This window comes from Hyperolius riggenbachi, chromosome 9 (genome assembly GCF_040937935.1).
Source record: "Hyperolius riggenbachi isolate aHypRig1 chromosome 9, aHypRig1.pri, whole genome shotgun sequence".
In the NCBI taxonomy this organism is placed as follows: Eukaryota; Metazoa; Chordata; class Amphibia; order Anura; family Hyperoliidae; genus Hyperolius; species Hyperolius riggenbachi.
In genome coordinates this window covers 146,178,665-146,205,877 of record NC_090654.1, presented here as the reverse complement: position 1 = coordinate 146,205,877, position 27,213 = coordinate 146,178,665, and the positions used below count along the sequence as shown (strand labels likewise).

The 27,213-nt window shown below is 42.0% G+C and overlaps 1 protein-coding gene across 1 annotated transcript in view; it reads left to right on the top strand.

The window, feature by feature from the left end:
- The window catches only part of COPA (COPI coat complex subunit alpha), a 329,230-nt gene that overhangs the window by 84,312 nt on the left and 217,705 nt on the right, over window positions 1–27,213 (top strand). The window contains exons 7-8 of the mRNA XM_068253599.1: window positions 14,400–14,509; window positions 15,847–15,946. Coding sequence (XP_068109700.1) covers window positions 14,400–14,509; window positions 15,847–15,946 — 210 coding nt within the window. The remainder of the gene's footprint in view (window positions 1–14,399; window positions 14,510–15,846; window positions 15,947–27,213) is intronic.

Here is a 27,213-nt window from a genome sequence, read left to right as displayed (position 1 = left end):
AAGTTGGCTGAGAGAAGAGCCATGCTGACAAGCTGCGATTTTGATTGCCATCAGCCTAGTCAGGATTCAGGAGGAGATCAGGTTACAGGTCTTTCATACATACAGCTTTTGCAGTCTTGCAAAGAAGGGCTTCTAGGATGGCTTCCAGATTTGTTTAGAACAATTCTTGTAAATGTCAATGAATAAACTATGTGCATTGGTGGTGTGAAATGCCTGCTTATAATTATTGCAAATCACCTGGATGTTATTCCTGCGGGGTTATCATATCTATAGCCCCTGCACTCTATCTGCAATACCCTGTGACAGGCCCCCTCCCCCTGCAGGAATAACATCCATGTGTGTTAACAGCCATGTGAATTGCAATAATTATGAGCAGGGACACACTGGAGCCTGTGTAGAGGCTAAGCAAGTTTGTGCACATGGTGTGAAATGCTGGGTATTGGTTATTGCATTTCACATGCATGTTATTTCATATTAATGTTTTCCTGGGTGGGAGTGGTATTGCAGATAGTGTGCAGGGGCCGTATATGATCATTATCAATTATATATAGCCCCTGTACACTTTCTGCAAAACAACCTTCCCTCTGGAAATAACATCCATGTGAAATGCAATAATCATGAGCAGGGACACTGAAGCCTGTGTAGAGTGGCCATACATCAGGCGACTTGGCGGCTGATCAACCATCCGATTTGATTATTCTAATTGAAACGGATGAAAATCGGTGCCACCAAGTGCATTCCCGATCGACACTATGACCAATTTCAGGCCGAAACTGGTCGCATATATCGTTCGAACAAGCTGCAAGATGTAGGGCCGCCATAGTAGATCAAGTGCACAGAGGTATTGGCGAGAGGATATCGGGACGAGCGACTAACACGATACAATCCCCGGCGCTGTTCCACCTAGTGTATAAATGTGCATTTATAAATTACCTGTCTTATGTCACCTGCCGCTCTTTGCCCATCAATCTTCCTGTTCATCCTCTTCCATTAGAGCCTCATATGCCGTCAGCATATAGCGAATGTGTGACATCAAATGCACCACACGCAAAACGTCCCACCCGGATTCTTTTTCATGCCACCCTGCTGGGAAAAAATTCTGGGGAGAACACTGAGGTCAACAAGGAATGTACGCATTAACATGATAGAAAAGACTCATATCTATTTGCCTGCAAGCACAAGATATGCAAACATTAACTGATCATAATAATGCATAGATTAAAAATGAGTCAATAACCAGATACAACATAGTGCACTAATATAAATAACACCGGAAATCCTTAATCCATGGTATCCTCAAAAAAGAATAAATATAATAAAATAAATGAATATAAGACTATATATACATCTTCAGAATAGTTGCCACTCTACAATTGAAATGACCTTCAATTGAAATGACCTAAAAGTAGGTGAAAATGGACTTCTGTAGTGGTCTCTTACTTGATGGTGGCTTCAAATGCGTTTTATTGGTAAGGTGTGAAAATATCACCTAGGAGAACTTGGGAGAGAAAGTGAATTGAATAAGGGCCTAGGGGCCATATGCAATTCATTTTTACTCATTAGTTTTCTCCAAGTTGATATGTTTTCTCCAAGTTGATATGTTCACACCTTGTCAATAAAATGCATTTTAAATCCGCAGCAAGCTAGAAAATACACAATCATTTTGATAGTACCGTACTTTTACTACTACCTTTGGTCCTTTTTTAGTTGTGAAATGCTGAAAAGTTAATCTAAAGAGAAGATGAAAAATTATAATCAAGGAGAAAACTTAGGTGGAAGAGAGAATTGCATATGGGCCCTGGCATCTCCCTGTCCGGTTACATTTTTCTTCAGCAGTTTTGGGTGGGTCTGCAACTGCCGGAATTTAAAAAAAAAGCACACAGCAGATCTGACCAGTTTACAAGATATGAATGAGGTGGTGTATTTTCATCCCATCTAAACCAAACTTTGTCTACCTACATGAACTTGGAGAGATGCTCCTTTCCAAACTTGTTTTCTGCCACCTTCCTGCTTAACAAGCATGATCATTTTAACTGTCTGTGTGTTGTTGCATGTTGACACTAGGTAGATGTAGAGCACAACTGTCCTACTAACAGTAGTTTATGGGTGTTATTTTAATTACAATGCGCCCAGAAAGTATTTACAGCCCACCACTTTTTCCACATTTTGTTAAATAACATTTTATGTAACCTTCCCCATATTTGTGCCTTGAGACAATCCTGTCTCGAAGTTTTACAGAAAATGCCTTTGACTTCATGCTTGGTTTGTCAAGTGTGGGCACTTCTATAGACAGATATGTGCCTTTCCAAATCATGTTCAATCAACTGAATTTACCACAGGTGGGCTCCGATTTAGTTGCAGAAACCTCAACAAAGGCTGTGAATACTAATGTACATGTGATTTCTTTTATTAAAAAAAAAGTTGCCAAAACCTCAAGTAAACTTTTTTTTTTCCCACATTGTCATTATGGGGTGTTGTGTACAGAATTCTAATGAAGAAAAAATAATTCAATCCATTTTGGAATAAGGCAGTAACAAAACAAAATGTGGAAAAAATGATGTGCTGTGGATACTTTCCATATGTACTAAAAGCATATTGGATAAATGTGATGCTTTTTGTAGCTGGGCTTTGAATGTGTAATGCTATATTGCTTTTATGAATGCAATATACGGTATACATATGTTGATATTACCTTTTTGGGGAATATAATAATCATACTAACATTTGCATAGCGCTTTTCTCCTGTTGGACTCAAAGCTCTTTAAGGGTGTGCCTAGTAGGCCACTCTGCAGTATTGGGGTGTCTTGACCAAGGACTCCTTACTGAATAGTTGCTGTCTTACTGAACAGGAAGAGCTGAGATTCGATCCCTGGTGTCAGAGGCTGAGCCCTTAAAGGACATTTGAAGTGAGAGGTATATGGAGGCTGCCATATTTATTTCCTTTTAAGCAATCCCAGTTGCCTGGCAGCCCTTCAAGTCTATTTAGCAGAAGATTGTGTCTAAATCATCCAGTTGTTTAGGGTCGATTTCTAACATAATTAGAGGCAGAGGATCAGCAGGATAACCAGGCAATTGTTATTGCTTTTAACAAAATAAATATGGCAGCCTCCTTATACCTCTCACTTCTGTCCTTTAACCAGTACATTATCCAGCCACTGCTGGGTATATTAAAGGGCAACTGAAGTGAGAAGACTATGGAGGCTGTCATGTTGATTTCCTTTTAACCTCCCTGGCGGTAACCCCGAGCTACACTCTGGGTAGCCGCTGCAGAGGATTTCTCTGCCCCGGGAGGGATTTCTTGAATTCAATTGCTTTAGCCTTTGTAGCTAGCACGTCGCTAGCTACCATTGTCCCCCAAGTCCCTCCGCTCTTTTTTGATCGCCGCTGATCGCCGCCGTTATACGTAACCCATGCCCCCCCCCCCCCCCCCCCCCCGGATCCTGCAATGGCTCAGCTTAGCCAATCTGCTCCAGGCTTCGCTATGGGGAGGATCGGGATTGCGCATGACGTCAGACGTCCTGTCCGATCGTCGCCATAGTGACGTCTGAAGCTCATTGGGGAGGCTGCGGCTCTCGCAATGGTAGCAAGCCTAGTGCTAGCTACAGAGGATAAAACCACTTTAATTCAAAAAATCCCTCCCGTGGACGCAGCCTCAGAAACTGCATACAGCCAGGGAGGTTAAACAATACCAGTTGCCTGGCAGCCCTACTGGTCTATTTGGCTGCAAAAGTGTCTGAATAACACTAGAAACAATCATGCAGCTAATCTGTCAGATCTGATAGTAATGCCAGAAACGCCTGATCTGCTGCATGCTTGTTCCGGGTCTATGGCTGTAAGTATTAGAGGCAGATGGTCAGCAGGGTTGCCAGGCAACTGGTATTGCTTAGCAGGAGACATGGCAGCGCTTTCAAACAGTTATACCTGAATGATCAATCTGCATGGATGTGTAGCAAACACGCTGAAACCAGCGCAGGAGATTTGGGCGCAGTGCAGGAGATTTGGGCACAGCCGGTGCCACCATATGCCGTAATACAGCTATAGCAGGCACAGGGAGTAACTTCAGCGTCGTCAGAAGACTGAGCTGAAGTTAGTTTTAAAACATAATAATTTGGCTTCCAGCAATTGCTGGAAGCCAAATTATTTAATTCCCCACTATCCATGGCGGCCTGGAGGGGGAATAGTATTTAATACGGCCGGGACTTGTGCGGCAGCAGGATCAGCCATATACCGGCTGAATCCTGCGCCCAAGTCTCCAGCGCCGTTATCTCTCGTACACGTGTGCAGAGCTCCAGTAACTGGACAATATTACACACCTAGCAATCACTACAGGCAAAGGGGGGTGTTAGCTTCAGTAAATAATGTGTGCATAATTACCTAATAGACTTCCCCACGGCGATGATGGACCCCCTCGGGGAAGGCCTAACACTAGTCTAGCAATAAAAACATAATATTCCCTGTGCTGCTAATCATAAATGGTATACACATTACATCAAGCAGCCAGTCAGACAAATGACAGCGCTCAAGGCAGCACCTGCAATGTAAACCAACAGAGGCAATGCAGAGCCCCACTGGGGCTAAATACATGCCTTGAATGCAAAATAGATGCAAATTATGTACTGCTACAGGTTGCTGAACTGCGCTCTCCACTTAATCTGACAAGTCTTATAATTGCAAAAAAGGCTCCCTATGCTGAATATACCTTTGTAGTTTGGCACTGTTATTTGGCCTGAGGAAGCGGGCTTAGACCCGTGAAACGCGTTGCCTGTGCTACCAAATAAAATCTTTTGTTTAAACAAAGCCACCTCAAACTATTTTGTTGTTTTTAAACTGTTTTTAAAGGAGATATCAGGGATTTTTATAGAAAATATACGCTACTTACCGGGGGCTTCCTCCAGCCCCAAGCTCCCAGGACCTCCCTCGCCGCAGCTCTGCCTTCAGCCGTTCGCCAGTGCTCCGACCCGGTCCCCGGCGATGACGTCAGGGCGACCTCCAGGTCGCTCTGTACTGCGCCTGCGCGAGCAGCGCTGTCAATCACCGCCACATGGGCCGGAGCGGACTGCGCAGGCGCAGTCCGCTCCGGCCCACGTGGCAGTGATTGACAGCGCCACTCGCGCAGCGCAGTACAGAGCGACCTGGGGGTCGCTCTGACGTCATCGCCGGGGACCGGGTCGGAGCTCCGGCGAACGGCTGAAGGCAGAGCTGCGGCGAGGGAAGGTCCTGGGAGCTTGGGGCTGGAGGAAGCCCCCGGTAAGTATCGTTTATTTTCTATAAAAATCCCTGATAACTCCCTTTAAGTGCCTTTATAAACCGCCTCTTGTACCTAGTTTGTGCCTCTGGGGTGTAGTGCTTTTAGATTGTAAATCTATCATCCAAATTATGTACTAATTCTAATCTAAAAATTTGGAATATTATGTTTGTATTGCTAGACTAGTGTTAGGCCTTCCCCGAGGGGGTCCATCATCCCCGTGGGGAAGTCTATTCGGTAATAATCTGTGCACACGTTATTTACTGAAGCGAACTCCCTGCTTTGCCTGTAGTGAGTGCTAGGTGTGTAATATTGTCCAGTTAATGGAGCTCTGCACATCCATGCAGATTGATCATTCAGGTATGAAAGGTATGTTTGAAAGCGCTGCCATGTCTCCCGCTGTACAAATTGAACGTAAGTATACTAGTGGCTAGCTGCATTCATTGCTTAAAATCTACATCCAAATGTTTAGATTAGAATTAGTACATAATTTGCATCTGTTTTGCATTCAAGGCATGTATTTAGCCCCAGTGGGGCTCTGCATTGCCTCTGTTGGTTTATATTGCAGGCGCAGCCTTGTGCGCTGTCATTTGTCTGTCTGTCAACTGGTATTGCTTAACCCTCCTGGCGGTCTATTAAAAACTGCCAGGGGACAGTGCAGCATTTTTTTTTTGTTTTTTTTTTAAATCCTGTAGCGAGCCTAGGGCTCGCTACATGACAGCCGCATGTGGGGGGATGCAGCGGCATCCCCCCCACCCTCTTTGATAGCCTCCGGCGATAAAACTCGTCCGGAAATTCCGTTCTGAACGGGATTTCCATTATTGCTTCCCGTCGCCATGGCGACGGGCGGGATGACGTCATCGACGTTGTGACGTCAAAGGGAGTCCCGATCCACCCCTCATCGCTGCCTGGCACTGATTGGCCAGGCAGCGCATGGGGTCTGGAGGGGGGGGCGCAGCGAATCGTCGCGGAGCGGCGCCTATCGGCATGCACACGCAGCTAGCAAAGTGCTAGCTGCGTGTAGCAAAAAAAAAAAAATTATGAAAATCGGCCCAGCAGGGCCTGAGAAATCTTCCTGCGCGGCTTACCCCGAACTACGTTCGGGATTACCGCCAGGAAGGTTTAAAAGGAAATGAACATGACAGCCTCCATATACCTCTCTCTTCAGTTGTCCTTCAGGCCATTGTAACATCACTCTCCAATTCATGTTCCCTTTGCCTCATCTTACCATTTAGCCCTCGGACATTGAGGGAATTCTGAAGGCAGAGCAACAGTTTTAATTGCTTGGTTACTCTTCACAATACAATTTTAATTGTATGTACAATTGATACAATTTAAGATCTTGTTCAGAGTTTGGGTAAGTTACCACCACTTCTCATTTGAGCGTGAGAAGATGCTCTACTAACTCTCTAGCTAGTCCTGTAGGAAAAAGGGTTATTTCAATATGTCCTTTTTCTCTTGAACTTATCACCATTGCCCATGCATATGAAATATACTGTATGCTTTGCACAATGGTCACTTTGTTTGAGGAAATATTGTAAGAGCAATGATATGATCGACATAAATAGCTGCTACAAATCTTATTTTTTTTTGTTACTATTGCTTATTACAAATTCAACTTAGACTGTATGTCTCAACCTCACTTTCTCAGTTCCAACTTGCTGCAAATGGCTGCAGGAATTACATCACAATGAATATGTACGGAGTTCAAACCATAAAATGTGATATCACTCAACTAGGTTAGTGAAAGGCAGCCTCTATTACAAATAAAAAAAAAAAACAATAAGGTGCCTGCACCTTAAAAACACTTTAAAATTACTGTACAGCGCTCCACAAATGCAAGCTTCAGTGCATCAACAGTCTCTCTCAGACACATCCACACTGGTAATGGTACTAAATACTTCTGGGATCCTCAGAGTGGGGAAATTACACAATCATTGGATTAAACACAGAGTCAATTTCACCCATAAAGAAGTGGACCACTGATGCTCCTTTGTCTTTCCTGAATCAGGACTGTTTAGACTAGAGGATACTGCTGCTTCCGTCCTACCATGGTATGTAGTACAGGTTTAGTTGCCAGTCACCCAGGCTCAACACGCCGGGCACTTGCACAGGTCTGCGACGTGCATGCTGATTCACTTGGAAAGTTCTGTGGAGGTGGCCAATGAGTGTGCTCACCAGTATATGTGGGGTTACACCCAAGTATACCATCTACTGCGAGCCCTTGCTTAATCTAACAAGTATTTGGTATTGATACCAGTGTGGATGTGTCTGGAAGACACCTGATTTATTTATTAATGAAAGTTGCCTTTCACTACAGTAGAATCCCTTTATAGTGCTGCAGTGGAGTCCAGGAGTGGCACTGGTGGAGAGCCTTTATGAGCATGGAATGGGCACACACACTTGGGAGGGGGTGATGGTGTGCAGGGAGGCTTGAAGACTAGGCCGATTTCGACAGATCCCTCACTGATCAGGTTCGATCACAGATGATTTATCTTATGGTCGAACTGCCCATACATTGAGTAATGCATGGGTATCTTTAGCCAAACTTAGGTCCAGATAATCAATGTCAAATGAGCTTAAATGTGGGAACACAGAATCTTAAAAACCGCATATCACAGAGTCCTCCATACAGCTACAGATATACTGTTGAGAAAAAAGGATAGAAGTATACATGCTTTGCACCCAAGATTGACAATCACATATGGAACCCATTAAAAAAAGATTTAAAGATACTCTTGAGAAATACTGGCATAAAAAAAGCAAAGATTGTAGGGCCTAGAACAGCATTGACTGCAAGATGGAATAAAAATGTATCAGATTTGTTGATGAAGTCTGAATACTTTCTTGTTATGGATTACATAGTTGTTTGGGTAAACCGAGAATCTGGAAAGTTGTCCACTCAGATGTTAAAGTGGGATTCAGGTGGAATTAAAGACGTGTGAGGTTTTGAAGAGGCCCTGTATCAATAACTTAAGATGTGTTGATCATGGGAAGAAGAAGTGAGACCTTAGTACAAACAATGGAGTATCAGGACTAAAAACTAGCTAGCAAGTAGAGTTGTTTTGTGAATATTTCTGCTGCCTGTGCCAGTTCTGACTCCCTTACCTTGAGTGATCCATGGGTTATATTCACAGAACCTTGGTAAAATTTAAGTGCACAAAGAGCGCATGTAAAATTTACTGGGCTTTATGCAACTCACATTGCGCATTACACAGATACCATTATTTCCCATTATATGTACATAAAACACCTCTTTGCACATGTACATTTTACTGAGGTTTGTGAATGCACCACCAAGTATTTCTTGAAGTTCAAAAAAACATAGTGTTGTCACTACCTGTCATTCCGGGGCTCAGAAATCAAATCCGTTCCATAGTCCAATGTCCATCATAGTTTAGAACTAATGTAATGGAAAACCATTTAACTTATTTATCTTTTTGGAATGTGGGAAAAAACTGTCCGAGTAGAAAGGGAGAACATACAAACTCCGTACAGATAGTGACCTGGCTGGGATTTGAACGAGGAGCCCAGCGCTGCAAGGCAAGATTACTATCCTCTATGCCGTAATAAGAATAGTGAATTGAAATTTACATATGAAAAAGGAAAAGCGCAAACCAGTTTATGCTGTTCAAAACTGCATAATTTAATGCATAATTATTTTATTATTATTATTATTTATTGTATTTATAAAGCGCCAACATATTACGCAGCGCTGGACATTAGTTTAGGTTACAGACAATATTTAGGGGTGACATACAGCAATATGACAATACAAGAATACAAGAAAACCAGATCACACAGCACAGTATGAGTACAAGGTAATGCTTAGTCAGTCACTGGAGGGGAGCATGGAGATTAGGCAAGTTAGGATTCAATTATAAGTTAGGATGCATAATTCAAAATACCAACACCACTACATTTATGAAGTGTGTCAGTTGTAAACTGGCACCAAAAATTATTAAATTATGAAGGTTGTCAACAATCAATTGCATAAAATTAATTACAGATTCGAACACAGTGGGCCATATGCAATTCACTTTTTCTCCTGAGTTTTCTCCTAGGAGATAATTTTTCATCTTCGATTTAAAATAACTTTTTAGCACTTTGCGAAGAAAAAAGTACAAAAAATTAGGTGAAAATGTACTGTCAAAATTATTTTGAGTATTTGTTTGCTGGCTGATGGTGCAAAGGGCATTTTATTTACAAGTTGTGAAAGTATCACCTGGGAGAAAACTCAGGTGAAAAAATGAATTGCATATGGCCCAGTGTCTCGCTATGAATAGGAACAGTATATCCCTTAGGCAAAACATACAGTACCCCTAAGTATATAGTTTGAGTACTCAGCTTAGTACTATGTAGTATACCGGAAGCACCCAGACATCGCTTACAGGAGGTAATCCATATGTATCAATATCTATTCTGGGATTATAACCACTCACAGATGATAACTGGGTACAACCAATATGATCAAATTAAACCTATTCATAGAATAAAAACGAGAGCCATGCAGAGCAACAGGAAAGCTGCCCGAACACTAAGTAGCATGATATCCCTGCATTGCACATATCCAGGCACCATGTGTATTTGGCCTGCTAATCTATTTTTCATAGACCATAGCACCAATATTGATCCATATTATTCCTTTAAATTCCAAGTGTGAATCAATTGCAAGTCCAGCTGCAGAGCTTAATAACTGTTGCGCGCCCGATAAGTGATAGTTGTTAATGTAACAAGGTACAAAGTCCTCCTATATTATTAGCACACAAACCGCAATCTGTATTGAATCAGTTATATAAAGGCTCCTGAATATAGCAATTTGAACACAGGTAGTTGGAAGCTTTATATTTAGTAAACCAACTTCATCTGCAGCGTCAATCGCACGTTGGAGGTTTAGGATCAGTATTGTTGTAGAGCGTAGCACCTCTTATAGAGCATAACAAAGTCCGATGTGATAGTTGCATAGGTTATATGGTAATAAGGTTGCTATACTCAGTGGTACTATCCACTATGCCACCATGCATTAAGTTCAGGAAACCTGTTCTTGTGCCTTGGGGGTGTTGGAGGCTGGGAACGAGGGACAGCGTTCCTCATTTGAAATAACTCACATTGTAGGGTGCGCAAGGGCAGTTTCAGTCCAAATGTATAGGTATTAATGTTATAACGCACACATCCTTTCTAATTTTTGCATGACATCTTTACCAGCCACAACGCTCATCAAATCTAATCCGATTACCTTTGTGGACAGTAATTCTGTGCATGCCTTTAACTCATACCGCCCGCAGAAGTCATGTAATTTAATCTACTTCTAACAACCTTCCAAGTTAGTACCATACACTGGTCCATCCTAAGTGTTCTTCCTGCCCTCTTCATTTGTGCAGTCGCAGACATTTTCCATTCATGCTGCTGCTGCCCTTGGTGTGGTCGAATTTCAACATAATTTTTCAACTGACTGGAGGAAAAAGAGTGAATAACTTTACAATGATAACATAAGACACAGAAGCTTTATATTGTGCTTTTCTCCTGGCAAACTCAAAGCGATTCAGGGCTGCAGCCACTTAGAGCGTGCTCCACGGGCAACCAGAATCATTTGTGAGCCTTGCGCAGAGACTTCTTACTGTTATACATACGGGTTTGAGCCAGAATTTGAACCTTAGTCTAATGCTCGGTACACATGATACAATTTTTCTGGCAGATTTACTGTCAGATTGATTATTTCCAATAGGTCCGATCGGATTTCCGATCGATTTTCCGTTCACTTCTATGGAAAATCGATTCTGAAATTAGATTTTGGAAATTATCGCTCTGACAGTAAATCTGTCAGAAAATTGTATCATGTGTACCGAGCAAAAGGCTTAAATCCCACATCGAAGGCTATCCAGCAGGATAACAAATGGCAACTGTTCTCTCTTTCAGGTTATAGTAGTGTATTCATATACTTGGCTCCACTACAGGTCTAAGTTAAAGTACTATTGTTCCAATCACATAGCTCTATACTTCTGCATTGCAGATAGCATAAGTCAGTCAGTGTGCACTGCTATCTAGTGTTTTGGGACATCAGATAACTGTACAAAAACTAATGCAGGTTGGCTTCTGTCAGTCTAGGCTCCCTGTACCTGCAGTTGTAAACAAGTGGTATCTGGAGATTTTGGTTTAGTTCTAGGGTCCGTTTACACTATGTACAGATTTGCAGCGTTTCCCCACTTAAGCTAAAATCGTGGAAAAATAATTGCGTACATGAAAATCGTGGCGATTTTTACCACGATTTTAATAAAAGTGAATGGGAGCGATTTTGAAAGATGCTAATCAATCGCAAAACACTCAGGGAAGCGCTTCTAGTGTAAATGGGCCCTTAAAGCGGGATTGACAAATTACAACAGCAACTGGTCTGAGTGTATTAAAGAGAATCTGTATTGTTAAAATCGCACAAAAGTAAACATACCAGTGCGTAAGGGGACATCTCCTATTACCCTCTGTCACAATTTCGCCGCTCCTCGCCGCATTAAAAGTGGTTAAAAACAGTTTTAAAAAGTTTGTTTATAAACAAACAAAATGGCCGCCAAAACAGGAAGTAGGTTGATGTACAGTATGTCCACACATAGAAAATACATTCATACACAAGCAGGCTGTATACACCCTTCCTTTTGAATCTCAAGAGATCATTTGTGTGTTTCTTTCCCCCTGCAGCGATCTTCCACTGAAGTGTCAGGCTGTTTCTTCCTGCAGAGTGCAGACAGCTCTGCCTGTATGTAATTCATTAGTATGTGAAAGCCCAGCCAGCTCAGAGGAGGATTTATCCAGCATGTAAAAGATAAAAGAGAAGAGAGAAGCTGCCCTAATCTAAATAATATACAGGCAGTGTGCAGAGAGGGGCCTGTAGGGGGGAGATGCATCACAGAACCACAACACTGAAGAACTTGGCAGCCTTCCAGACACAGGCTGACAAGTCTGACAAGAGAGAGATAAGTTGATTTATTACAGAGATGGTGATAGTAGAACGTGCTGCAGTAAGCCAGAGCACATTAGAATAGCTTTTGGAACTTGTAGGATGATAAAAAACAGGATGCAATTTTTGTTACGGAGTCTCTTTAAGTGATAAGGATGCTAATCCTGCATTCAAAATTTTCAAAACTTTTTCTGATGTTATGGTTTGGAGTGATCACATACTTAAGGAGCATTGGCCCTTTAATAGTCAGTGCCAAATAGTTGCATGCTGGGGGTTGTTTTTATATAGAATATATTCCTCCTCTTCCACTTATTTCCCTGCCTAGCTGCTTTTCTGAAATACGATCCCCTGTTCACTTGTGTTTACAAGCAAGGCTGAAGTGACTCAGCGATTGGAGGAGAAAAGAAAAAAAGTAAAGGGCAGAAATGATATCAGGATTTAGCCTAAAATTTGAGCAAAAAGCCCTATCTACACCATACAATTTTTTTTGTCCGATTCATTGATTCTGTCCGTCATTGTTTTTCAATAGCAAATTGAATCTAATCCCGATAGGACATGTCGGATTGAATTGAATCAAATAGGACAAAAAATTGTATGGTGTAGATGGGGCTAAAGTTATGGTTCCTATTAGGAACAGAATTCTCTTCATTTACTATATAAAATTCACTGAAATCAAAACGTGGAAAGTACAATACATGTTATGTAAGTAGATCAAGTATTTATCTACATACAGTGTTTTTTTTTCCCCTGGCATATTATGGCTAATCCTACTGATTTAAGGTGGCCACACACACCATACAATTTTCATGCAATCTGACTGTACAATTTTTATACAATCTTACCAACATCCATGTAGTATAACAACACTTAGTGATTAATTGTTCAGCCAGATTGCATGAAAATTGTATGGTGTGTGGCCACCGTTAGATAGAAGTTTTAAGGTTGTGCACATAATGAATACTTTTGTCTTTTCAACTCTTCAGACTTGGCTCAGTATTTGCACAACCTCTGACTTTTTGCAAATTAGTTAGCTATAGGCCATAAGAAATCAAGCTTGCACAGATGATTGGTTTTGTGCATGTCAGTGGAGCACTCCACCTTAAGCACCGTCTATACTGCTGATTTCAGAGAAGCACTCGGTTGTTTAATAACATTTTGCTCATCTGAGGGAATTGACCATCAAAAAAAGCTTTTAGTTACTGCATATTGCATTGCAGTTTCAATTTTTTTTTTTTTTAAATGTTCGTAGCTGTAGTTTGAATACAAAATGTGTTCCTTTTTTTCTCAAACCATGCAGCATGCTGTACGTTGGAGAGAACTCAAATGCAATACATAGGTCTGAATGGTTCCAGTGAAGATTATTAGTGTGAAAGAACCTGAAGTTTAAAGTATAACAGAATACAGCTCACTTTTTTAAGTAAGAGGGCTTTTCGGCCTCTCTAACCTCTTATACTCCCTCCTTTACCAGCAGGCTTAAAGGGGAACTGAAATAAGTTATACGGAGGCTGCCATATTTATTTCCTTTTAATCAATACCAGTTGCCTGGCAGCCCTGCTGATCCTCTGCTTCTAATACTATTAGCCATAGCCCCTGAACAAGCATGCAGCAAATCAGGTGTTTCAGCCTTTAAAGTCAGATCTGACAAGACTAGCTGCATGCCTGTTTCTGGTGGTGTTCAGATACTACTGCAGAAAAACAAACCAGCAGGGCTGCCAGGCAACTGGTATTGATTAAAAGGAAATAAATATGGCAGCCTCCGTATACCTCTTACTTCAGTTCCCGTTTAAACAATGCACAAGTAACATTGTGCTAGTCACTATATTTGTAAATTAACTTGTAGTTTAAACCTAATTTTGCTTTCTTAAAACAATGTATTTGCAATATTTCCTAACGATAGGAAAGCCCATCCTCCTAATCCGTACCAGGATCAGGTGAGATGCACTTCCATAGCCTCTACTGCGTGTACTCTGCAAGGGGATGGGGAGGGGGTCACTAGACACCAGAAAAAAAAAACTGTCAGATGAGAGTAGGGAGACCACTAGATGCCAGGTACAATATATAGGTGAAGTCCGCACAGCCTGTCCCATCTGTAGCTGCCCGCAGCAACAGCATGACCCGAGTATAAACCAAGACTTTTCTCTAGGGGCTGTTTTAAGACCAAAAAAGTATGTATGGTAAGCCTTTTTATGTTTCTCATCTCATTGAAAGGCCTACGTAAGAAGAACCTGTCTCCAGGTGCAGTGGATTCTGATGTGCGTGGAATCACAGGAGTAGATTTGTTTGGGACTACAGATGCTGTAGTTAAACATGTGTTGGAGGTACCATTATGTATATCATTTTTATGCATGTTGCATAGCTCTGTCGCAGCCATTTTGTCTTCTTTACAAGTGTTTAAATTGAATTTCACAGGAGCCAGTTCTTATTTATTAAAGCTTCCATATTGATTTTTTGCAATGGCTGTAGCAATACTCACTTTTTGTGGAGATGTATTTTATAGTGTTAAAGTAGAAAAAGAGCTGGGTTTTGGGCTGTGAATAGTCAATATATATCTATCTATATAGATATAGATAGATTTACCGTATATATCCTTTATAATAATCTCTGTGTCCCTGCGTGTGCTGTCTCTGTGTAGCTGGTCCGTGATTTTTGCGACATCGCATGGGAGCAGCACGGACCCAGCCTCACAGAGACAGGAGGACAGGGCCAGGGAGCCGGGCGGGCGTGTGAGCGGGCGGCCGGGTGCGCGCGCAGTTACATGCGGCAGCGAGAAACAGATTCTAGAGCCCGGGTCTACACGGGCTTGGGTCTACACGTGTGTGTGTGTGTGTGTGTGTGTGTGTGTATATATATGTATGTATTCTATATATGTATGTATTCTATTAAAATATTATAATTTTATATATATATATATATATATATATATATATATATATATATAATATATATATATATATATTTTATTTTTTTTAATAGAATGCCATTTCTGTACGGATACCTATGCTTTTATGGTATATGGCTGTTGTATAGACTTATATCAATTAGGGGTATATTTTCTTTTCTTTATTTATAGTCCTAAACCCAGCCCTTTTTCTGTGCCTTAATAATGGATATGGGTTTATTTGACAAGGTGATTATTTGCGTTCTGAAACACTATACACTACTATTTCAGTATTTTATGTTGCAGTAAATAGAAAATAACTGGGCACTAAAAAAAATGGTGAGCTTTCTTTGCATGTTCGCCAAATTCCTGAAACTACGCTGAGCAGGTATTGATTTGACAATTTGTATCAAGCTGCTACATGCCTCCTGAAAACTGAAATCAGGCTGAAGATAGTATACCTATTGTACAGCTCTTCTCAATAGATTGTCAGTTTTTAAATTACCAGATAATGAAATGGTAAATGAGTGTAGATTAAGTATGGTAGAGGGCGTAGATTTGACATTATGGGTGTGATATCGATAATGTGAGTCTGTTGAGGTTAGGACAATGCCAGGAACACTGCGGGTTCTGACTTAGAAGTGAGACCGTGCATGAACTTTAGTGCAATGGGGTGAGTGGATCACAAGATATTTTAGCAGGTAAAACAACTCATTTATTGCATTGTATTTTAGATTTATCTAATGGCGTTTCAGTAACTACATTTTATCCCACTAGGGTCATGACCGTGGTGTTAACTGGGCAGCATTCCACCCCTCCATGCCTCTCATAGTTTCTGGGGCTGATGACAGGCAAGTGAAGATTTGGCGAATGAATGGTAAGTACCATACTCATCCATCTGTTTTTCTTGGGTGTTGTGCTCATGAAATTTTAATATGGAGTCACCTTTGTGTCTCTTCCAGAAGTTTCCCCATCGTGTGCAAGCCAGTTCTCCATAGACATTTCCAGAGGTGTCTGCCTGCATGTGTTGGTAGTCTGTAGTGTGTGTGTGTGTGTGTGTGTGTGTGTGTGTGTGTGTGTGTAACCTGGCTCTGTAGTGTTACTTTGATTGCATGTTGTCTTCACGATCCATGGTTTCCTTTGCATAGATTGTGATTCTGCTGAAAATGTTAGGTTATTGTGCTGGCAGGTATTTTGCCTGGAATACAGCTGCTTTTGTTATATTTGGCTTTGCGAAATGGCTATCTCCATTGCCTCTGAAATATCCTGTTATAACTCTTTCAGCAGCATTTCGGCTATTCCCTTAAAGAGACACTGAAGCAAAAAAAATTGATATGATTTATATGTTTAGTACAGCTAAGAAATAAAATATTAGGAGCAGAGACATAAGTCTAATATTGTTTCCAGTACGGGAAAAGTTAAGAATTTCCAGTTTTTATCTATGCAAAAAAGCCATTGAGCTCCACCAGTTTCAAAGTCGCAGAGAGCTCTGTCTTCTGAAGCTTGTTATCACAACTGTCAGTCACTGTATTTTCTTTTTCTCTCCAGAGAAAAAGAACAGGTCAAAAGTTCACTGGGCTGCTCTGAAAAATCATTTAGAATGCTGAGTAGTGTGTTAACTGCAAATATTAGAGACTGATGCAATGTTATAAAAAAACACTATATAACCGAAAATAAAAATATGAGAATATTTTCTTTGCTACTAATGTTCTAATAATTATCCGTACTAACCGACCAATTCATTATATCATTACTTTTTTCCGTTTCAGTGTCTCTAAAGTGAACGAGAGATGAAGCACCCTCATGTATTTTACCATATATATCAGTGGGAATATTAGAGAAAATGCCTGCTCTGCTCTGTTTCATTCTTCACTGCTCAGCCTGCTTGTTATCGGATCTGGTAAAATCCCCAACTGAGCATTCAGTCTGGCTTTGCTCAGGAATCATCATAGCTGAGTCTGTCTTCTCTGATGTCTTTTCAAGCCCAAGCCTGTCTCCTTCTGACTCTGCTATAATGATTCCTGAGCAAATCCAGACTAAATGCTCAGTTGGTGATTTTATCAGGGCTGCTAACAAGCAGGCTGAGCAGTGAAGAGCAGTAAATAATAAAAAAGAGTAGGGTAGGTGTTTTCTCTAATGTTCCCTATGATATATATGGTAAAACGCATGAGGGTGCTTCATCTCTTGTTCACTTTAAGGCCCTGAAATCAGAATTCAAGGTCAAACCTTTATTTTATTTGCTTTACAACACTGTATTGGTTTTATAGACTTTAACACACTTCCTATTGTCTTTTTTATGGAGATGGATACAAAAGAACAAACCTAACCGAAAAGCCAGCCTTTCCTTATTATTTAAAAAGACTTGAAGGATAAACACATATAAAAAAGGATATTTCTTCCACAGTAAGGCTCGGTCTATACTTATCCAGTTGCAGATCGGATCAGTTTCAAACGGATCCATTTTCGATGGAAAAAAAAAATCTCTCCCTGTTTTTTGGCAAACCGACCCAAAATGTCATTTTTTGCAGCATACATTTTCAGTCCGTGGAAACTTATCCCCAGTCCTCTGGGTGGGGAGGGGGCCGCCATGCTGGAGGGGGGGGGGGTAGCAGCCAGGAAGGGGGGCAGAGTGCACAGGGGCGGAGGGGGTTACCCCCCCCCCCTCTCTCACCTGGTCCCCGCTCCCCCTCCAGCTAGTTTAATTCATCATCAATCATTTAGATTCAATTTAGCAGCGAGCGGGGAACTTACTTCCTTGCGTTCCACCACTCGCCGCGTCACTTTCTGCAATGCCGCCCAATGAAGTACAGAGAGTGGCATTGCAGGAAGTGACGCGGCGAGCGGTGGAGCGCAAGGAATTAAGTTCCCCGCTTGTTGCTAAATTGATTTTAAATGATGAATCAAACTAGCCGGAGTGGGAGCGGGGGTACCCAGGTGAGGGGGGCGACCCCGCCGCTGTGCACACTCCCCCCCCCCCCCCCCCCCCCCCTTCCTGACTGCTACCCCCTCCAGCATGGCGGCCCCCTCCCCACCCACAGACAGGGCTGGGACAACAGAAATGGACCCATTTCTGTGTCCAAAGCTGCCTGTGTAGAGGGAGGTCCGTTTTTTGCATAGGTTTTCACTACCCCTCCATGTATCCGGGGTCCGTGAAAATCCGGACTGTCCGTTCAGTTTTTCAAAACTGATCCCCCGGGTCACTCACGGATCCGGTTTAAAAGTGAGTGAATACAGCTGCTATGTTTAACATTGGTATCCGTGGCTCCGGTTTTGGTCCGGGCCCAAAAACTGAACCGGCCCTTACTTAAGATTTTGGGCTAGTTCATCTTTTCATAGGGGATTCTCAGCATGGCCTTTATTCTTTATAAAGACACTCCCTGAAAAGCATTTATATAAAAGATGCTGGGCAGTCTCCTTGCTCACCGTCCACTTTTTTTGGCAGATGGACAGAGTGCTTTTCAAAATAAAGAAAACCCTGAGAACCCCCCCATGAGGAGATAGGCTAGTTCAAAACCAGTCGATTCTTTCAGATTTCTACTACCTACTGTAAGTGACAGCCACCCCGGAGAAAAGTAATTTATGGTTCATTTTACTTTGGAAGAAATGTGCTTCTTATTTGTATATGTTTACATATATTTTAAGATTTTCGCGACAGTGGTCCTTTGAATTATTTTGGCAATGGTAAACATTTAATTTTGTGTGGATGACCTTCTTGTCAGAAGGAACAGTGCCACAAAGCATTGCAGGACATGTCACTGCTGGAATCCCCAGAGCTATAAGAGGCTGGTGGACAACTGCACATCATGCGTTTGGCTTTCAATATTTTTTTTGTGGGAGACATTAACCCTTTAACATTGATCCCCTATTTATCTTTGCTTTGGTGTTGCTCAGTGACTGTCTTTTTTCTGGTTCAATAACACTACTTAGGACTTGTGCATTGCTGTTTCCTTTGTGTTGTAGAGGGCCTCATTTTAACTAGTGTCTGAGATCTTTGTGCCCTCATCAACCAGTCAAATTGTCTTACCTCCCTTTTCTAAAATGGTTGATGGCTGGCAAGCACTGTTCTTCCTTCTCATAATTTTGCTCAAGAAACCCCATTGTTTACTGCTTAATTTCTGGAACATATGAGATCTTATTTCCCGATTCTGGCTTATATTCAAGTTGACAGTGACCACTGCCAAGCTTTTATTAAAGGTCCCGTCCTCCCAGATTTGTTTGTCCAATATATAAAAATTATGGTTGCCTTAGACACCCTGTAGGATTTTGTATTCTAGGGATTCTAGAGAAGCAGTATCTCCACTACACCTCGTGGCGCTGTCTCCACCCACTTAGCATGACGTTGCTGTTGTCATTGTCTACTCATTTAAGGGAGACATTCACTGGAAAATAGGCATTGTTAAACCCTGGAGCTTTGCTGAGAAGTCTGGATCTCTGTGGCTACCCCCACTTATGTTGCCATCGCCTGCCCCAGTTTAGCCACAAGCTGGGGGGGAGAGGCAACGGCAACAAAGGTGGGGTTGGCCACCGAGCTCGAGGCTTCGAGTTTGCGAATGGAGGGGGTGTTGTTTAACAATAATGACCATTTCCCGTTGAACGGGTGATTTATTCACCTATTCAGTTGCCAAAGTTTCAGGAAGTTCAGTTTTCGGGAACAATTATTGTGCTATTATTTTAATGTGTAATTTGAAAATACACTGGAGGTAGACTTTTAACAGAGTGCATAGCCATGTCACTGACCATCTAATCCCTACTATAGTGACGGTCTAGTTTCCTACTATATATATTTTTTTTTCACGAACTAAGGGAGTTATTTTTTAGTTATTAAAACACAGTATACCAAAATATAATCATAAGGAAATGAAAAAAAAAAAAAAAATCAAATGGAACTTGTTTATATTGAAGCGTGTGCTTAGACCGCTTTGCCACATTCTAAATATTTTTATTGATAATTTATGTAGCACCATTATCTATTTTTTATTTATTTTTGTTCTGTACAATATACAAAAAGTTTGTGAACCCCTCTCAGCCTGTCTAACAATTTGCTGTTTTGCCAACAACAACAAAAAACAGTGGTGTGTCTTTCATTTCCTAGGAACATCTTTGTACTGTGGTGTTTTCTGAACAGAGATTTTTAGTGAAGTAATACTTTGTTGTGTGAAATTAAATCGAACGTGTAAAAAAAAAGTCTGTGCAAAAATGTGGGTACCCTTATTTTGCTGATTTTAAAGAGAATCTGTATTGTTAAAATTGCACAAAAGTAAACATACCAGTGCGTTAGGGGACATCTCCTATTCCCCTCACAATTTCACCGCTCCCCGCCACATTAAAAGTAGTCAAAAACTGTTTTATAAAGTTTGTGTATAAACAAACAAAATGGCCACCAAAACCGGAAGTAGGTGGATGTACAGTATGTCCACACGTAGAAAATACATCCATACACAAGCAGGCTGTATGCAGCCTTCCTTTTGAATCTCAAGAGATCATTTGTGTGTTTACCTTCTTCCCCCTGCAGCTATCATCCACTAAAGAGTGACAGGCTGACTGCTTCTTCCTGCAGACAGCTCTGCTGGGGTCTGTAATTCCTCAGTATGTGACAGCCCAGCTCCTTTCACAGAGGACGATTTATCCAGCTTGAAAAAGGCAGCTCTCTTCTCTCACTGACAAGAGAGCAGAGAGGCTGCCTAATGCAAATAAAACACACTGGAGTGTGAATAGAGTGGGCCTGGAGGGAGGGGGGGGGGGGGCGGGCGTGCATAACAGATCAACAACACTGAAGAGTTGGCAGCCTTCCAGTCACAGGGCGACAAATCCGACAGGGGTAATATAAGATGATTTATTACAGAGACGGTGATAGTAGAAAGTGCTGCAGTAAGCCAGAGCACATTAAAATAGGTTTAGGAACTTGTAGGATAGTAGACAAAAGGATGACCTTTTTGTTACAGAGTCTCTTTAAAGGCTACCAGAGCCAAGTATATAGGAGAAATGGGGAAGCTGGCTTGACATGCCAACTCCCCAGTTTCTCCTATATACTTTGGCTCTGGTATCCTTTAAGGCATGTACCTGCTCAATACTGATTAATTGACACACAAAATTGTTTGAATTAGTTTAAGCCTTAAACGTCAGACAAATTACTAATTGGAAGTTGTGCTTCTCTTTGAAGTTACAGCATTGGATCCTCAAAGCAATTGTCTAAAGATATGAAAACAAAGATTGTGCAGTATAAAGAATTAAGTGAAATCCCCAAATAGAAGGCCACAGGCTCAGTTGCTATTAAACTCAGGTCTGACAGGCCAAGAAAAATACAGGAGCAGCGTATGTGGAAGATTGTGAGAATTGTTGAAAACAACCCACAGATTGCCTCAAAAGACCTGAACCCACAGATTGCCTCAAAAGAATCTTGCTGCAGATGGTGTATCTGTAAATCGTTTTACAATTAAGCATAATTTGCACAAAGAACATCTGTATGGCAGGGGGATGAGAAAGAAGCCCTATCTGCACTCATGCTACAGTTGTATGCAAAAACTCCTTTACCTAAGCCAGATTGGTTTTGAATAAAGTGCTTTGGGCTGACGAGACAAAAATTGAGTTATTTGGTCATAACAAAAAGCGCTCTGCTTGGTGGAAGAACAAGGAAAAAAAACAAGTCTGACGAATTCAACTCAATATCAACAAATTCTGCAGGATAATATTCAAAGCATTGATCACAAAGTTGACGTTATGCAGGCGTTGGATATTCCAAGAAGACAAAGGCATTATTGCAGAGGAAGGACAAAGTTCTAAAATGGTCGGCACACATGAATATCATCCAAAATCTGTGGGATGATTTGAAGCAGGCTTTCCATGCTTCGAACCCATTACAGTTAACTGAACTGGAGAGATTTTGTATTCGGCCTTGTTCACATCATTTAGCGCATATGGCTGTGTGATTGGAACGCTACACGTCCGATCGCACGCCATCTGCATTACTATGCGCTGCGCTAGAGATCTCATTCACTACAGTGAGTGGGATCTGTACTGCGATTCCCGAAAATGCAGCAGCGCAATTGTGCAGCGCATATGATGGGAACGGTAGAAGGGCTGTCTATGCCCTTCTACCGTTCATGCGTGTCGCACACTATGCGCACTGCCAAAATGCGCACGGCAGCGCACATAGTCTGAACGAGTCCTTAAAGGGAACCGCTATTGCGGACCGTAACGCGTACCAAAAATACGCGTTGCCGCATTCCGCACGCGTAGATATAATTGCATTGGTGAATGCGTCCAATAATACGCATGGCGGCCGGCGACTGGTGAGTCGTCAAAAACGAAACTAAGTGACAGTGGGGGACCAGAGGATTCCAGAGCGGCGCCGAGGGCACAGGACTGCTGCAGGGGGCTGGTAATAGCCCCAGGTAAGTAAAACTCTATACCCCCCGTTCAGTTAAGGTTCCCTTTAAAGAATGACCAAAAATACCCCCACTAAGAATCCAGATACTCCTCAAAGGCTATAGGGGGCGTCTAGAGGCTGTTTTATTTGCAAAAGGAGGTCTAGCTAAATATTGATTTCATATCTGTTGGAGTGCCCACATTTACTGTATGCACCTGTCCAGTTTTGCTATGATGCATACTGTACATTATTTTCTGTTCATCCAAAAAATTAAACTTCACTGCAGAAATACTGTTGCTGTACAACATGACATATATTTAAAGGAAGTTGTTACTTTGAAAGCTTAACAAATGATATATACAAATAAAACATAAGAGGCGTTCCCAAACTTTTTCATATGACTGTAATAAACTAATTGTAAGGTGGAACTCCGCTCACAATCTCCATCCACGGACAGTGCAGGAAATTGGGATGCTAAGAACCCAAGTCCAATAGTGTAGAAAAGTGAAATCCACACAATATCGGTAGAGTAGAATTAGCTTTATTGGATCAAAGACCTATCAGGCTAAAATCCATCACCACATGCTGACATGTTTCGGACGTTACACGTCCTTAATCATAAACTAATTGGTGCATAATATACTGTAGAGTCTAACAAGTAAGAAATTTACAAAACCTTATAGACTGTTGTCTACCAAAACCTACACCGATGAGAAGGAAAAAAGTGGGACCACACCCTACTGCATGTGTATTCAATGCAAAAGGTTAAGAAGGATAGGCATAACTACAGTGAACAAACCTGATATCACATAGTTGTGAATTCCTGAGTCGAATTCTGCTCGAAATGGAGCATTTTCAGTGGCTGAAGGGTATGTCCCAGTTTAAATGATTGCTTCAGGAGGTTATAGGCCGTTGATTCCTTGCTGCTCCTGCCCCCACCCCCCTCGAACAGATTTTCTATCATATCTGATTAGATTTTCGATTGATAAACGGTATACAGTCAATCAAAAGGGAATCTATCATATATGTTGGGGCAGTAAATGACCAGCAGAATCGAACTGAAAAATCAATGCTGATGGCCAGCTTAAGTTGCATGCCAGTTTACCTATTTGAACACCTGGGTAAGTAGGAGGGAACTATTCCTGTGAAATGAGCTGTACTATATAGACAGGGTGACACACACTAAAACAGCCAGTTTTCTTGCAACTAGCACAAGTATACTTTCAGATGCCAGCTCATCCCTGTGTGCCACTTACCAACTCTGTGCTGTGTGTGCCCTCCGCCTTTGAAGTCTGTGCTGTCTGCATTTGCTGCCGTGTGAGTATTTCCCATATGGCCACTAATGCGGGTGACACAAGCTTTAATAAAGCCGGAGAGCATACACAGCACAGAGCGAATAACCAGCGCACAGGAAGAGCTGGCCGCCACCTGCCTGTATACTCGTGGTTGTGGCAAGCAGTATTTCTCCCCCCTGACGTGTGTGTGTGTGTGTGTGTGTATCTAGGCTGGCACTCACACACTTAAATTACTTGATCCTTTAGGAAACAATGGATTCAGCATCCCTCACCTTTAGGAGAGCCGCTGGAGATGTCCTTAGCTCCACAGAGATGCATCCACTCCCAATTTTCAGCCTAATTAAATCTGTTGATCATGTTGGACGGAAGATATTGCCCAATAAGCGGCAAAGCGATAGTGCATTCGATTTGGGGGTGACGTGCACAGTGTTGACAGCGGAGCCAACGTTCACCTGTCTGCGAGCACATCACCTCCACGTCTTCTTTTCTGGGACACCTGTGTCATGTGACAAACAATAAAAAAGAAACCCAGCAGCTTAAACTCTGTACCTCAAGGGTTTGCCACATAATACAGGCGACCTGGGAGAGAGAAGACACGGAGGAGCGCTGCAGCATGGATAGAAGACGGGAGGCACGCTTACTGACGGGGTAGAGTTGGCTTTGCTGTTAGCACTCCGCACAGCCTAGAGGTACATTTTTCATAGGGGAGAGCTGGGGGGGCTGGCAGGCGTTGTGCAGCTCCAAAGATCTTCAGTAGATTTCATGCTGAAATCCTATTGAAAGTGTGTGTGTGTGTGTGTGTGTGTGTGTGTGTGTGTGTGTTCACCCCCTCTCCGATCAGATTTGATAGTCTTTTAGTGTATGGCCACCCTAATACCCAATTTCCTATCAGTCCTACATTAGCTTTGTCTAAATTGGGCCAGTTGACCTGTAGCGTATACTATTACTGTAAGCCAGGCTTTGTCAACCAGGGTTCGTTGAGTACTCTGCAGGGGTTCCCTAGCATTTTTCCCCATCATGTAGTATAATAGAGCACATTATAACTGGGTACTGTAAAAAGACACACTAAATTGGGTGTCAGAATAACAATGTGCACATTAATAAACACTAGAATAAGGAGACCGTATGAGGGGCACTGTAATGGAGTATAGTGAAATAAACAGCCACACCTACTTATTTGAAAGGGTTCGGTGAGATCCAAAAAATTTTTGCAGGGTTCCTCCAGAGTAAATGGGTTGAGATAGGCTGCTGTAAGCACTCTGTTTGTCACTCCTAAAGGACACCCGAGACAAAAATAAACGAATGAAATAAACAATTGTATCTATCTTCCTTCTCCTAAAAATGACTTTTTAAGATTTTTCACAGTTTGTTTAAATCTACTTTTTACGTTTTAACTGTTTTGTTTTTGCTCAATGACACATTCATTGAAGTATGCCAGAGCTAAAATCTATGAACTGTTCACCCTTTTTATCTCTTTCCCGCTCTTAGAAGCCATTTTCTGCGAGGAAAGTGCTTTATAGTTGGAATTTCTTATCCGTGAGGGTTACACTGTAGTCACTTCCTGTCTGAGTCTGGACTGAGTCAGCCACTTACATACCTGATATTTAACTTTTTCAGGCAGAGAAAGAAAAAAGAGAACACAGCATAGTTATTTGTGTGCTAGGCACTGTACATACCCATGTCTATCTCATGTCACCTCTGTTATCCTTTAACCTCTTGCTGCCCGCGTCACGCCAGTAGGCGTGGCCGTGGCGGCAGCCCCAGGACCAGCTAACGCCAATTGGCGGAAAGTCCTGGGGCAGCAGTTTACGGGAGATCGCGCGCACCTCCCGCTTGGTGGGCGGAGTTGAGATCCGCCTTCAGTCTCCGAGCGGCGATCGCCGCTCGGGAGACTGTTACACGGCGAAACCGCCGTGTATTTACATGTGCAGCGCTGCGATCAGCAGCAGCGCTGCACTGGGGACAGTCGTGTGACACGGCTGTCCCCATGGGGGACAAGAGAGCGATCGGCTCTCATAGGCAGAAGCCTATGACAGCCGATCGCCGTGATTGGCCGGCTGGGGGGAGGGAGGGGATTTAGAATAAAAAAAAAAAAATGGCAAAAAGTATTAAAAAAACAAACAAATATTTATAAAAAAATAAATAAACAGGGGGGGGGGGGCGATCAGACCTCACCAACAGAGAGCTCTGTTGGTGGGGAGAAAAGGGGGGGGAGATCACTTGTGTGCAGAGGTATACGGCCCTGCAGCTTGGCCTTAAAGCTGCAGTGGCCAATTATGGTAAAATTAGGCTGGTCACTAGGGGGGTTTACCACCATGGTCCTCAAGAGGTTAAGCCGCGGTAATGATATCCGAGTTTCAGGATTTCTTCCTAACCAGGTTATTAGTGACAAGTCTGTTTTCTGTGGACTGACCTTCTTAAATTGCTTGCTCGACTAACTGGTTTCAGAATTATGTATATGTCCTCCCAAATCACTCTAAAGATGATGGAGGCAGGGCATACCAGTCATTAGTTACACACAATCAGAAACTGTGCTCTGAGTCCAGTCAACCCCTGTTACAGAGGTATGGTGGGATCACTCTAAAAACTGCATATTATGCCTGAAATATTTTTTTTAAAGTGAACCCAAGGTGAAAATAAACTGATTAGATAAGCAATTCTATTTATCCTCCTACTCCTTAAAATGACTTTTTTAAACATCCCATGATTTTATTTTATATTTAAACATTTAGAAAGTAGATTGAATGTTTTGTTCTTTTTGCTCAATTGCAGTCTATTAAGTGTCCCTAAATGAAAATACATGAACTATATTGACCATATTCTCTCCCCCTGCTCTCAGAAATATGTAGAAAAATGTATTTTGTCAGGAAAACGTTAATGGCTGTAATTTGCTTCTCAGTGATGTTTACTATATTCCTGACAAGCTACTGACAAGACAGAAGCTGTCACTTGCATCTTTTAAAAATGAACTCTTTCAGGTAGCAAAATAAAACAAGTAAAACATCCTGATTATTAATGTTTAGTACTGTACATACACATGTTTATCTCATCATGTCACATGTCGCCTCGGGTACACTTTAAAATCACACTTAGACCACCAAGCAGCACGCCACCAGGATGTGCTAACTACTAGGAACGAGGGGAACACAGCAGTCTCTTCCCCCTGTCCTTACCGTCATCAGATGGCTGCTTGAATCATAGCGTGTCAAAAGATGTAGGTTACTGTTGGTCTCCTCGCATTTCTGGAATCGCCTAGCCAGTTCCAGTGGATACTGATTAAAAGGTTTAACTGATCTTGCAGCTGCACCGCAGAATGCAGCATGGTTCTGGGTTCTGTGGTGCCGCTGTACGCTATTGATCCATTCTGTGAAGCCTGGGATTGTGTAATAAAAGCTTTTATTCATTATCCGCTGGAGCTGGCTTGGTGATTCCAGAAGTGTGGCGAGACTAGTGGAAACCTACAGGGTTGTACAGAATAATGGA